General features: G+C 52.8%; 1 protein-coding gene across 1 annotated transcript in view; it reads left to right on the forward strand.

Moving 5' to 3' along the window:
• The window catches only part of MAP2K6 (mitogen-activated protein kinase kinase 6), a 45,820-nt gene extending 33,337 nt beyond the window's left edge, over positions 1–12,483 (forward strand). Inside the window, exons 8-12 of the mRNA XM_033076972.2 lie at positions 2,494–2,621; positions 3,902–3,979; positions 4,800–4,939; positions 7,184–7,229; positions 11,915–12,483. Coding sequence (XP_032932863.1) covers positions 2,494–2,621; positions 3,902–3,979; positions 4,800–4,939; positions 7,184–7,229; positions 11,915–11,992 — 470 coding nt within the window. The 3' untranslated portion in view covers positions 11,993–12,483. The remainder of the gene's footprint in view (positions 1–2,493; positions 2,622–3,901; positions 3,980–4,799; positions 4,940–7,183; positions 7,230–11,914) is intronic.
• The last annotated feature ends 670 nt before the right edge of the window (positions 12,484–13,153 follow it).

Genomic DNA, 13,153 nt, shown 5'->3' on the forward strand with positions numbered 1-13,153 from the left:
CTCTGGAGCATCTCAAAGCTGCCATGAACACGCTCAGAAACAAATCTGCAGTTGCTGCTTGACACTTTTATTTTTGAAGGGTCATTTTCAATTTGTCAGGAGGAGGAAAGAGCCCTCCCTGGAGTGTGAGGGGAGCAGCAGAGCTCAGCTGGAGCAGGCAGTGGCACTGGCTCTGTTCCTCCTCTGGGGTTGGTTCTGAATCACTCACAGGAGGTGGAAAACCCTTCCTGCCTGCTGGGTTTCTGTGTGTGCTTGTTTGATTTCCACTGAAAATTGTCTCATTTCAGTGTAGCAACAGAGGGGTGAGGATTTTGGATGCCTGAGGCTTTAGAGTGCTGATTAGAGAGCAGTGTTAAGAAGCTGTAAACCCTCATTTCTAATAAGCAGGACTCAAAACCAGCTCCTGGCACCCTTCAAACCTTGCAGCCCTCCCAGCCCAGGGCTGTTCACTCAGAGGAAGATGACAATTCTGGGTGTCATTTTTAAGGGGTTCTCTTGCTTTCCTTTACATTTTGGCAACAGCAGCAAGGCCCCCATGATGAGGGTTAAAGGACTGATGGAACAGCAGTACAAAGGAATGCATTTGGCAGACAAGGAAGCAAAAACTGCATTTTTAACAGAGCTCTTCCCACTTCAGTGCCCTGTTATTTCTGGGTTCAGCAGGGAAAGGATTGCTGCCTTTGGAGCATCCCAGAGGAGGATGAGCTGCAATTTGGAATTGCATTTGGAGAACACCTCCCTGCTCTCCTGAGCACCATTCCTGCCATCTCTGCGTGCCCTCATCTCCCTCTCTGCTGGGATTTGTAAAGCCACGATGGGAAGAGATAAATCTGGCAGCAATAGAAGATGAGGCTCTGGCCTGACTCCAGTGGGGTGTGGAGCTCCCACTCTCCTGCTGCTGCTCATGCTGCAGTTGGGCTTGGTGTCTGTGCTGGTTTTGGTTTGTTAATTTGAGATTTTTCAACTCGTGTACCAATTTAAGTGGTGGATTTTAGTGTTGGCTAAATTGTAGTGTACATGTTGGAATGATTTGTTCATTTTTTGTTGTGAGATAGGATTAGGAGGAAGGCAAATAGACTCAAACTTTAAAGGGCATAAAGAACACCTTTATTAACAGAACTAAAATAATGATAAGAATTAGAATAAAACTTTTAGACACTTTTCCTCTTTCCTATATCCTTTTTTTCTTTCTCACTGGTAATGTATAGAAACAATTTAGTCAGTTTATTACTTTTAGAACAGTCTTTCTTTAGGGAGAGGAGTTTCTTTTGTTATGCTATGGAGACTTTTTTATAAGAAAATAATTCTTTTGTGGGTTTTCATTTTTACAAATAGCAGCTGCTTGGAAATAAATAATTGTGAAGCCCATCTCTTTCATGAGCTTATTAGCAGATAATAAAGATGGACATGGGGATGGACATGAGGCACGCCCATCTCCTTCATTACTTATTGGCATTTTTATTTTTAAAGCCAGCCAGCAGTTAGTTTTGTTAGGCATAAAGGAGGCTGTTAGCAACTTCTCTGAGAACTGGCCAGGCTCCTTCCCTCCTCACCAAAACTCAATTAATACAAAACCAGCACAGCTCCTCAGTCAGAGGCCATGAACCTTTGATCCCTGTCTGAGTTTCCTGCTCTCCTTTCACCCTTTCCTGCCCCACATCTTTTCCCCAGGGGAAGGAAAAATCTCCTGTGAGTTTTTCCTTTTGCTGGCAAGATCCCAGACCCTCAGGGCTTTGCAGATCCCGTGGGATCTCCCCCAGCCCTGCAGAGCTGCTCCTGTCAACTCCTCATTCCCTGAGCTGTGGGATGTGATGGGTGTCAGGAAAATGAATGCACAAACAGCAGAGGTTTGTGTCCAAAAAGGAGCCAGAGGAGTCCTGTAACTTTATTGGAGTAAAGGGAGAGGCCATGGGGCATTCCCTTTCAAATTTATGGAGGACTCAGCCTCCTTTTTATCCCAGTTTCCCTCTCTCTGTCCCCATTGCTGAGGCACTGGAGAGGCTCAGACTTCCCAAACTCTGATACCTGAGATTGCCCTCTAATGTACAACCCTCCCCTTTAATTTTTAATTCTTATGGAATTCATGGTTTTCCCCATTGTTTCTTTTATCTCTCAATATCCAATTTCATTTATCAACAAACCTACAGTTTGTTTGTAAAGACAAAGATTTTTTTTTTCCGTTCATCAATCAGTGCAATCCTTCCCATTGATTGTTTTATCTCTCAGTGCTGCTTTTATCCACCAGCAGCTTGTTTGTAAAGACAAATCCTTCTGTGGGGATGTGCAGAGCTCCTCTAAATCAGAGAGGGGGTGTGTGGGAGCAGGGACAGTGGCAGGACACCTGACAGACCGTGGGGCTGTCACCTGAACAAACCAGAGGGATTTTGGCACTGCTGGAGCTCTGCCCTCTGCTGATGGGACCCTCTGTGGCTGCTTGTGGCTTGTCCCAGCCCCACCCATGACAGTGACTGTGGCCTGTGTTCCTTCTTGCAGATGTAAAGCCCTCTAACGTGTTGATCAATACGCAGGGGCAGGTGAAAATGTGCGATTTTGGGATTAGCGGTTACCTCGTCGACTCTGTTGCTAAAACCATGGATGCAGGATGCAAACCCTACATGGCTGTAAGTTGGGGAGCAGCCAAAGGAATGTGAGCCTGGAGGGGGGAAGGATCAGCCCCAGGCATCTGTCCTGGGGGTTGGTTTGGGAGGATGCAGCCCTGAAGCTCAGGGGTACAATCCCTTGGGAGGGGAGGCAGAGATCACGGCTCAGATCAATCAGATCACATCTGGGCACAGATCACCCAGATCACATCTGGGCACAGATCAATCAGATCACCCAAATCACATCTCCTGGGCTCAGATCACTCAGATCACATCTGGGCACAGATCACATCTGGGCACAGATCACTCAGATCACTCAGATCACATCTCCTGGGTACAGATCACTCAGATCACATCTCCTGGGCACAGATCACTCAAATCACATCTGAGCACAGATCACTCAGAGCACATCTGGGCACAGATCACTCAGAGCACATCTGGGCACAGATCACTCAGAGCAATCTGGGCACAGATCACTCAAATCACATCTGAGCACAGATCACTCAGAGCACATCTGGGCACAGGTCACTCAAAACACATCTCCTGGGCACAGATCACTCAGAGCACATCTGGGCACAGATCACTCAGATCACTCAGATCACATCTCCTGGGCACAGATCACTCAGATCACATCTGAGCACAGATCAGCCAGATCACATCTGGGCACAGATCACTCAAATCACTCAGATCACATCTGAGCACAGATCAATCAGATCACATCTGGACACAGATCTCTCAGATCACATCTCCTTGGCACAGATCACTCAGATCACATCTGGGCTTAGATCACTCAGATCACTCAGATCACATCTGAGCACAGATCACTCAGATCACTCAGATCACATCTCCTGGGCACAGATCACTCAGATCACTCAGATCACATCTAGACTCAGATCACATCTGGGCACAGATCACTACCATCACATCTCCTGGGCACAGCTCTCTGCTGCTCCTGTCCTACCTCTCACCCTGGGGAGGGTTCTGGAGCTGCTCCCCCTTTCCTTGGGGACAGCAGTGCTTAGCATGGGGAGAAAAAACAGTCCTGGCTGTGCAGGATTCACCCTGTGGGGAGCACCTGGGCAGGCTGAAACCAGTCCTGGAGAGCCCCTTTGTGCCAGCTGTGCCAGGGCAGCTCCACCAGCCCAGCCCCTGGTTCTGTGCCCCATTTCAGTGCCTGCCCGTCCTGGTGAGGATGGGGAGCCAGCACAGGGTGAGCTGGGGGTGTGGGTAGGGGGTTCCACCCTGTGGGCAGGGCTCTGGGACCATCCCTGCTCCTCACCCACCTCTGTCTCTGTTGGCAGCCCGAGAGAATTAACCCGGAGCTGAACCAGAAGGGATACAGCGTCAAATCCGACATCTGGAGCCTGGGCATCACCATGGTACCGTCACCTGGGGACTCCAGGGTGGCCAGGGAGGATTGTGGCTTCACTGCCCTCCCCACAGGGATGCTGGTGGAGCGGGCAGAGCTCAGGAATGCAGCCCGGGGTTGGAGGGAAGGGGGATGGAGCTGCTGGGATGTGCAGCAGCAGCTGCCGGGAGATGGCAGCATGGGCTAAGGCACGGGAGATGGAGCAGCTCGGATTGCCAGCACTAAAACCCTCCCAGCACTCAGCAATCTTCCCCCTGCGGGACAGCAGGGACGGGGGTGGCTCCCACGCAGTGTTTTGGGGGATCCATCTGCTCCAGGGTGGTTTTAGTCCCAGCTTTGCCTAGATGTGACACAGGGGTGACAGGACCCTGCAGCTGGAGCTGCCTGGGGTCTCCTCCAGCCTCTCCTGTTTGCTGGGGGAGGATAAGCAATGTGTTGGGAAATCATAGAATCCCAGGATGGTTTGAGTTGGAAAGAACCTAAAATACCATTTTATTCCATGTGCAGAGACACCTTCCACTGTCCCAGGCTGCTCAGAGCCACATCCAGCCTGGCCTTGGACATTCCAGGGATCCAGGGGCACCCTGTGCAGGGAACAATTCCTGCCCAATATCTGATCTATATTTCCCCTCTTTTAGCTCAAAACCAACCCCCCTTGTTTTATCACTGTTTGCCCATACCCAATTCACTCTCCCTCCTTTCTGGAAGTCACTACAGGGAGCTCTGAGACCCCTTTGGAGCGTCCCCATCTCCTGGGTGGGCACAGAGGGGTGAGGTGAGCGGGCTGGGAGGTGCCAGCCCCGGTGCTGAGCCCCAGGCTGTGTCCCCAGATCGAGCTGGCCATCCTACGCTTTCCCTACGACTCCTGGGGCACGCCCTTCCAGCAGCTCAAGCAGGTGGTGGAGGAGCCGTCGCCGCAGCTCCCGGCGGAGAAATTCTCAGCGGAGTTCGTGGATTTTACCTCGCAATGGTAACCAATCCCCTCTTGTCCTCACTGTCCTGACCCTGCTCGGTGTCACCACGCTGTGCCTGGCTCCACAGGCAGCTTTCAGCCCCCCTGTGTGAGCTGTGCAGGGCTGGTGGCACTGTGGGCTGGGTCAGAGGGTCAGGGTGGGTGTTGGTGGGCACACTCAGGGTTTGGGAGGCTGTTTGCCTTGCTGTGAGTTCATGGGTCTGGGATGGCTGTGTCCTCTCTTGGAGCAGATTTTGGTGACCCCCTCTGGCTGGTGTCTGTCCCTCTCCTGTGGCTGTTTCTCTGCTGTCCCCAGCCCTGGGAGCAGCAGGAGCATTTGGCTGTGCTGTAGGAAAAGGGCTGGAGCAGCCCCTGCACAGAGAGCTCCCTCCTGCAGCAGGGTTGGATTTTCCAGTGCCACCCACCCGCCTGTTGAGCTGGCAGGTGGCCACTGGCTCTGCCTGGCGGCCACAAAGGATGGCAAATCCACAAAGAGAGAAATGTGAGACTGTTCCCGAGCTGCCAGCGCTCTCCCATGACCCAGGGAAGGATTATCAGCTGCTCCTGCCTGGGCACTCTCAGTACCCACGTTTGGATTCTTCACAGTCTTGTTCAAACATGTTTTCATGTTCTCCTGGTCCAGCTGCTCAGCTGCTGGCCCACACTGGGGAATACCTGCCATGCCCTGGGCCTCAGAGAGGTGGGAGCTGCCTGCAGAAACCCTCTCACAAGATGCTCCCCGTTCTTGCAGGGCCCACAGGGAGGTTTGGGAGCAGCTGCTGTTGCTGCAGGCAGTGCTGCTGGCTCTGCTGTGTCCCAGCCTGTGCCAGGCAGGCTGTTCCTCTCACAGGGATTTGCTCTTCCCAGCCCTGTGCCCTGCAGCTCAGGCTTTAGGAATTACAGTACTTTGGGGTGCACGTGGTGATTGCTGTCTCTGCAAATCCTGCAGGGTCACTGAAGGGCCCTCAGTGCCAGCACAGTGGTGTGGATCTGGGATGGTGAACTTTGCACAAATTTGGGATGGTGAACTTTGCACCAGTTTTGTGCAAAGGATTTGGGATGGTGAACTTTGCACAAATTTGGGATGGTGAACTTTGCACCAGTTCTGTGTTATTGGGGTCTGGGAGTTCCTTCTGACACCAAACCAGCTCCCAACCACTCTGTATCAAGGCTTAGCTCTGTGTTTGTCCATCTGCTGCCTGGGCAGTGAAGCCTGATCACCTACAGGCACTGCAGGGAGGTTCTGGGATATCTGAGTCAGGATCAGATCCCAGTATAACTCTTCATTCCTGAAAATCCACATTGATTTCAGTAACTTATCACCAAATTTCCTGCTATTTGTAACCTGGGGACGAATTTCTTTTGTAGAAGGTCTAAATTAAGAGAATGACACCAAATCTGGACACAGCTAACCTTCAAATTCACCTTGTCATCTTGGCTGGGGCTGCTGCTGGGCTGGGAGGATGTGACACATCCCGAACCGATACTGGCACGTATCGGGGCTGGGTTCCTCTCTTCATTCACAACATGACACTGAACACGAGCCCTCTACACACAGCAAGCAGGAAATATCTATTCAGTGTGTGTCCTCTGCTTCCTCTGGGCCCCAGCAAATCCCAGCAGAGGTTCTCACTTTTGTTTTGCTCAGTGTGACACCTTTTCCCCGCCACCGCCGCGTACGTGTGTGAAGATCTTTTCAAGTTGCTCCAAGTGTCTTTCCCCTAAATACACTGCCAGGAAGTGAGTAGAGATTACGTCCTGTCTTTTAAAAAGCTATTTTCTGCTGGAGGGAAACCAAAATAACTTCCAGCTACAACCCTCCAGGGCCATCTGTTGTAGGAGAGGAGAAAAAAGGATGTCCCATGGAAGCGTCCCCGCTGATAACGGCGCGGTGATAAACAAACAGTTGTACACGTGCTCTGGGGCCACTCAGGCACTGCTCCCAGGCACAGCTTGGAGGCTGAAGCCACTCCTGAGTCACTGGCCTGCTGGAGAGCACCCAAAGTCCCAGCTGTACCTGGCTCCCAGCAGGAGGCAGGGTTTTCAGGGGTGTTTTTGGTGGCTCCAGATCTCTTGGTGGACTCGGAGCTCTGGTACCCAGCACTGTTGGTCTAAATTGTTCCCTCAGCTTGGATTTAGCTGAATTTACTCTGCACAGTCTTTAAACCTTACTTTTGTCATGGTGTAATTTTATGGCCTTGCTTAAATTGCAGACAGAATGTCAATTCTAATTTTTTCTTTTTTTTTTTTTCCCAATGAAAGCTTGAAGAAGAATTCCAAAGAACGACCAACATACCCAGAGCTTATGGTGAGTGTGGCTGCATCCAGCAGCGTGTTCAGAGCTCTGGAATGGGTCACACTGAGGTGCTGAAGGCAGAGATTCCAGTAGTGATGGTGTTTTGGGATGCTTTGCATCTCTTTTTTCACTTCAGAGTCCTGGGAGGGTGGCTGCAAATCAGAGACACTCTTTGAAATCTCAGCCAGGTGCTTTTCCACTCAGATCAAGGGAGAAAATACATGTTAAAGCAGGTAAAGGGCAAGAATGAGGCAGTGAAGGATCAGGGAGTGAGGCTCAAATCCTCCTCTGGGGTTTGTGAGATCAATTCCAACACCTCAGTGTGCCACAGGTGCTCCTCAGGAGCTGCAGGAGCTCAGTGCTCCCCTGGGCTTTGCTGCCCTGGTGCCTTGGGGAGGAGATTTTTGGACAGAGCTGGGAACTGACACTAATAATTCCAGTTATTGAATTTCATCTGCTGCCTAGAGACTGTTTGCTGGGAGGGGTAACTGAGGAATAGCTAGAAAAGAAAATGACAGTAAAGGTTGGTGACAGGGGAAATGCAGAGCACTGGGCTGCAGCTGGCAAGAACAGATTTTTCTGCTTGGGCTCCACACTTTCATGGCCTCTCTCTCTCCTGACTTTCTGGTGTTGCTCCTGGTGCTGTTAAAAGCTGGCAAAAAGCAGCAGAGCTCGGGAAGTTGGTGTTTCACTCCTGCAGGCATTTAATCCTTTTTTATTCACACAATTCACAGCTTTCTAAAGGCAGGAAGGTGTTATTTGTTTTTTCTGAAAATCCTGACCCTGCATCCCCAGCCCTGTCCAGTCTCAGTGTTAAGATCACCTGGATTAAGGGTGGAAACTGCTGCAGGATTTCTTCAGGCACTGGTATTCTTAGCCCACAGTTTTTGGGATATAAATTCTGCCACCAGAGGGTCAGACCCATCAGCACCTCACACCTTTGATCACAGGTGAGAAAGTGCCAGGTTTAAGGTGATTTTTACCTGCAAGTCCTGCTGGAAATCCACGACCCTGAGCTGTAAACAGTGAATAATTCCCATGACATTTGTACTGGGTCCTGTAATGCAATTAAACTATAAATAGACCTGATTGACACACAGCTTGTCCCTAGACTGGTTTCAAACAAAGAGAGGCCTGAGATTTATGGCTTTTGTAAAAAAACTTTTTTTTTTTTTTGGGGGGGGGTAGTATATTATTGAATAAATCCATCTGTATATTTTAAGCAAATTTCTGAACTTTGCCAAATGGCCTCTTATCAAAAAAGGTTCAGTGGAGCAGCTCTGTCTGCTGCAGCATTAATACCCATTGGCAAGGGAGTGCATTTCTATTGAATTAGCTTCTTGGATCACCCCTGCAGAGTGTCTCAGTGCTGTGGTATTTTATGGCTGACATGGATGTTGTGAGGTCCTGTGGTTGAGGGTTGCTGTTTTGTTGGGGTTTTTTCCTCTCTCTTATGACATTAAGTTGTGGTGCTGGATTGGACTTGTCATTTAGACCAAGACTGCTCCCTTGCTTTCCTGTGGAATTGAGGTTTCTCATGGAAAATATGACTCTGTGCTATCTTGAGCATCAGGAAAGCTGATAGAGGGGCTTAATTTCATTTAAGAACCCACTTCCCCAGGTGAAGTGGAGCGTGAAAGTGCTGCAGGGGCAGGGGTGTGCAGGGGCAGGGTGTGCAGGGCAGGGTGTGCAGGGTGTGCAGGGCAGGGTGTGCAGGGTGTGCAGGGCAGGGTGTGCAGGGCAGGGTGTGCAGGGTGTGCAGGGTGTGCAGGGTGTGCAGGGTGGGCAGGGTGTGCAGGGCAGGGTGTGCAGGGTGTGCAGGGCAGGGTGTGCAGGGTGTGCAGGGTGTGCAGGGCAGGGTGTGCAGGGTGTGCAGGGCAGGGTGTGCAGGGTGTGCAGGGCAGGGTGTGCACGGTGTGCAGGGCAGGGTGTGCAGGGTGTGCAGGGCAGGGTGTGCACGGTGTGCAGGGTGTGCAGGGGCAGGGTGTGCAGGGTGTGCAGGGTGTGCAGGGTGTGCAGGGCAGGGTGTGCAGGGTGTGCAGGGCAGGGTGTGCAGGGTGTGCAGGGCAGGGTGTGCACGGTGTGCAGGGTGTGCACGGTGTGCAGGGTGTGCAGGGTGTGCAGGGTGTGCAGTGCAGGGTGTGCAGTGCAGGGTGTGCAGGGTGTGCAGGGTGTGCAGGGTGTGCAGGGCAGGGTGTGCAGGGCAGGGTGTGCAGGGCAGGGTGTGCAGGGTGTGCAGGGTGTGCAGGGCAGGGTGTGCAGGGCAGGGTGTGCAGGGTGTGCAGGGTGTGCAGGGCAGGGTGTGCAGGGTGTGCAGGGCAGGGTGTGCAGGGCAGGGTGTGCAGGGCAGGGTGGGCAGGGTGTGCAGGGTGTGCAGGGCAGGGTGTGCAGGGTGTGCAGGGCAGGGTGTGCAGGGCAGGGTGTGCAGGGTGTGCAGGGCAGGGTGTGCAGGGTGTGCAGGGCAGGGTGTGCAGGGCAGGGTGTGCAGGGCAGGGTGTGCAGGGTGTGCAGGGGCAGGGTGTGCAGGGCAGGGTGTGCAGGGCAGGGTGTGCAGGGTGTGCAGGGTGTGCAGGGCAGGGTGTGCAGGGCAGGGTGTGCAGGGTGTGCAGGGTGTGCAGGGTGTGCAGGGCAGGGTGTGCAGGGTGTGCAGGGGCAGTGTGTGCAGGGTGTGCAGGAACAGGGTGTGCAGGGCAGGGTGTGCAGGGCAGGGTGTGCAGGGTGTGCAGGGTGTGCAGGGTGTGCAGGGCAGGGTGTGCAGGGTGTGCAGGGGCAGGGTGTGCAGGGTGTGCAGGGCAGGGTGTGCAGGGTGTGCAGGGTGTGCAGGGTGTGCAGGGTGTGCAGGGTGTGCAGGGACAGGGTGTGCAGGGACAGGGTGTGCAGGGTGTGCAGGGACAGGGTGTGCAGGGACAGGGTGTGCAGGGTGTGCAGGGCAGGGTGTGCAGGGCAGGGTGTGCAGGGTGTGCAGTGCAGGGTGTGCAGGGTGTGCAGGGTGTGCAGGGTGTGCAGGGTGTGCAGGGTGTGCAGGGACAGGGTGTGCAGGGACAGGGTGTGCAGGGTGTGCAGGGCAGGGTGTGCAGGGCAGGGTGTGCAGGGTGTGCAGAGGGGCAGGGTGTGCAGGGTGTGCAGGGGTGTGCAGGGGTGTGCAGGGCAGGGTGTGCAGGGTGTGCAGGGCAGGGTGTGCAGGGTGTGCAGGGCAGTGTGCAGGGCAGGGTGTGCAGGGCAGGGTGTGCAGGGTGTGCAGGGTGTGCAGGGTCAGGGTCTGCACCCTTTGCCTGCACAGGACTCTGGTCCAGCTCAGACCTTGCAGGGGGTTTGGCATCCCTGTGGCACAGTCTGGAGGGCACTGCTGCCACCCCTGGGGCTGTGGTGTGGGGTGTGACAGCAGGGCTGTGATGCTGGGACAAGAAGCAGACGCTGGGGTCACCTCAGAGTTATCCAGGACTCCTCAATTGCTGTGCCTGTCTGACCTAGGGGGACCTTCAGCTCTGCCTGGATCTCTGCCTCAGCCCATTCCAGCCCTGCTTCCCACGTAATTGTGCTTCCTCTTCCTTACTGGTGTGTCTTTGGATCGCTTCCCAGCCTCTCAGAGCTGCCTTGTCTCACTCCCTGGGTGACTTTCCACTCAAACACACCTTGAAAAATCTCTTTTCTTTGCTCTTCTTCTCCCTCCACTTGGCCACTGCCCTTAAAGATCATTGAAACAGCCAGTGCTCAGGGCCTGAGGTGAGGGGCAGCTTGGAAAAACCCCAAATTGTCTTTAAAAATCTGACTTGAGAGGGTTGGAAATCAAACCCTTGTGCAGAGCAGAGATCACTGTGAGCCCTGCATGGCCCTGGCTGCTTTTGGTTCTCTCTGACACCCTCCATACAAATAAATCCAATTATCTACCAGGACAGTGGTGTCAAACAGGGTTTTGGGGGTTTTCAGGTGGGATCTCAGTTGGTGTGTTGCTGAACCAACCAGACTGAATTGCTGGTTCTGGTGGAGAGGGTTTTTTCTTGCTGTCAGGGGTTTGGTTGTGTTTTTTCTCCTTGCCTGTGTTTTTCCCCTGGTGCTGCAATGTCGGCAGGGATTTCTGGCAGGGTTTTCTGTCTCCCCACGTGGGTCAGGATGAAGTGGTTAAACACACACGTGGGGATGGTTTCCCAGTTGGGATTGCTTTCCTGTGTGGTGGCTGGGTTGCAGGAGCTGCGAGGAGGGGCAGTTCAGGGAAGAGATGAGACTCAGGAGTCACCAGAGGGTAAATACACAGCTCAGTCTGGGGGAAAACCACTGCAGTCAGTCAGTCAGCAAGGCTTTCCCTGCTGGGATGGGTGACCATGGTGTGTGGAGAGGATTTTCCAAAGCTTTCCATGCTGGGATGGGTGAGGTGTATGGAGAGGATTTTCCAAACCTTCCCCCTGTTGGGATGGGTGACCATGGTGTGTGAGGAGGATTTTCCAAAGCTTTCCCTGCTGGGATGGGTGAGGTGTATGGAGAGGGTTTTCCAAAGCTTCCCCCTGCTCCAGAGCTGCCCAGCAGGGTTTGGGAGAATCCATCACAATTTCATGGAGCAGCCCCTGTGCTCCTGTAAAAACCCAAAATTCTGATGCTAAGGAGGAAAACCTCCTTCCCTGTGTAGAGGATAGTCTGAAATGCTTTCTGCTCAGCGTGGTGAATAATAAACTGAGCAGCTTTTTCTCTCTTTGCTTTCCCAGCAACATCCTTTCTTCACCCTGCACGAATCCAAAGAGACAGACGTCGCCTCTTTTGTCAAGCTCATCCTGGGAGACTGAGAACTGGACTTGGGAAAGAATTGCCCTTGTGTGGACTGGTGGGTGCAGGGGAGGGGCCGTGGCAGGGCTTGTCATGGAAGCACCAACAGAAAGTCGCCGTGGTTTTTGTTTTGTTTTGTTTTGTTTTTATTCTGAGAAACCCCCGCCTCGCCCGAGTTTTTTTAAAGGGTTCTTTGGTATCCATAGTGACATAGAATGAGCTGGTTAGTGAAATGAATTTTAATAAGGTTGGTAACCTTAAAAACAAAAACAAAACAACAAAAAAAAAATCATTTTTGAAAGAGTGATTTACATATTTAATGACAGTCGAATTTCCTCTTCCTAACTTGCTCCTCATCCCCCTTCCCTTCCCCCTGAACCAGAATTTGCTTTGTCATGGTAATAGGTGCTATGGTAGTCATGAAGTTGTATGTAGATTTATATTTTGTCCCTTCCATTATTTTAATATTTATGTTAAGTGCTTGATGGAATAGATTTCTGTTTTATATGAGGATGAGTGCGTGGTGATGATGATGATGATGATGCAGAATGAGGCCACAGCAAGCAGCACTTGTGGGGCTTTGCTGGGGAAAAGGTGTCCAAGGAGAGCAGAGAGGAGAGCAGAAGTGTCTCTGTTGTGGAATATATTTAATGTGCATCACAAAAGGAATTGATAAGCAAGACTTGCAGCTCAGCTGTTCGAGCTGGGTCAGGGAGGGAGGCCCCAGTGTCCCCTGTGGTCACCTCTGGTCTGGGCCAGCCCTGTCCCACAGCCCTGCTCTGCTGGAGGAGTGGGCTGGGAGCTCTGGGAATTGCTGGAACACAGAAGGCCCAGAGGGAAGGAGCTTGTCAGAGGAGTTGCACAAGAAGAGGAGGAGGCTGCCCTGGCCAGTGCCCCTGCCCAGCAGCATTGCAGTGCCTGAGGCTCCCTTGGGCTGGGGATGAGCTGCTTTGGGCTCTGAGGGAGTTCCCCTCTCCTCCCTGGGCTGGGACAGGATCACAGCATGACACCCATGAGCAATGGGACAGCTCAGTGTTGGTTCCCAGGGCTGGTGGCACTGCCCTGGCAGCAATCCCTCCGTGCTGGCATCCAGGGTGGGGGTGCCAGTGCTCCCAGAGCCCCTGCTGGCACCCAGGAGCCTGTGCTGGCACCCAGAGCCTGTGCTGGCACCCAGAGCCCCT

Source organism: Catharus ustulatus, chromosome 20 (genome assembly GCF_009819885.2).
Source record: "Catharus ustulatus isolate bCatUst1 chromosome 20, bCatUst1.pri.v2, whole genome shotgun sequence".
In the NCBI taxonomy this organism is placed as follows: domain Eukaryota; kingdom Metazoa; phylum Chordata; class Aves; order Passeriformes; family Turdidae; genus Catharus; species Catharus ustulatus.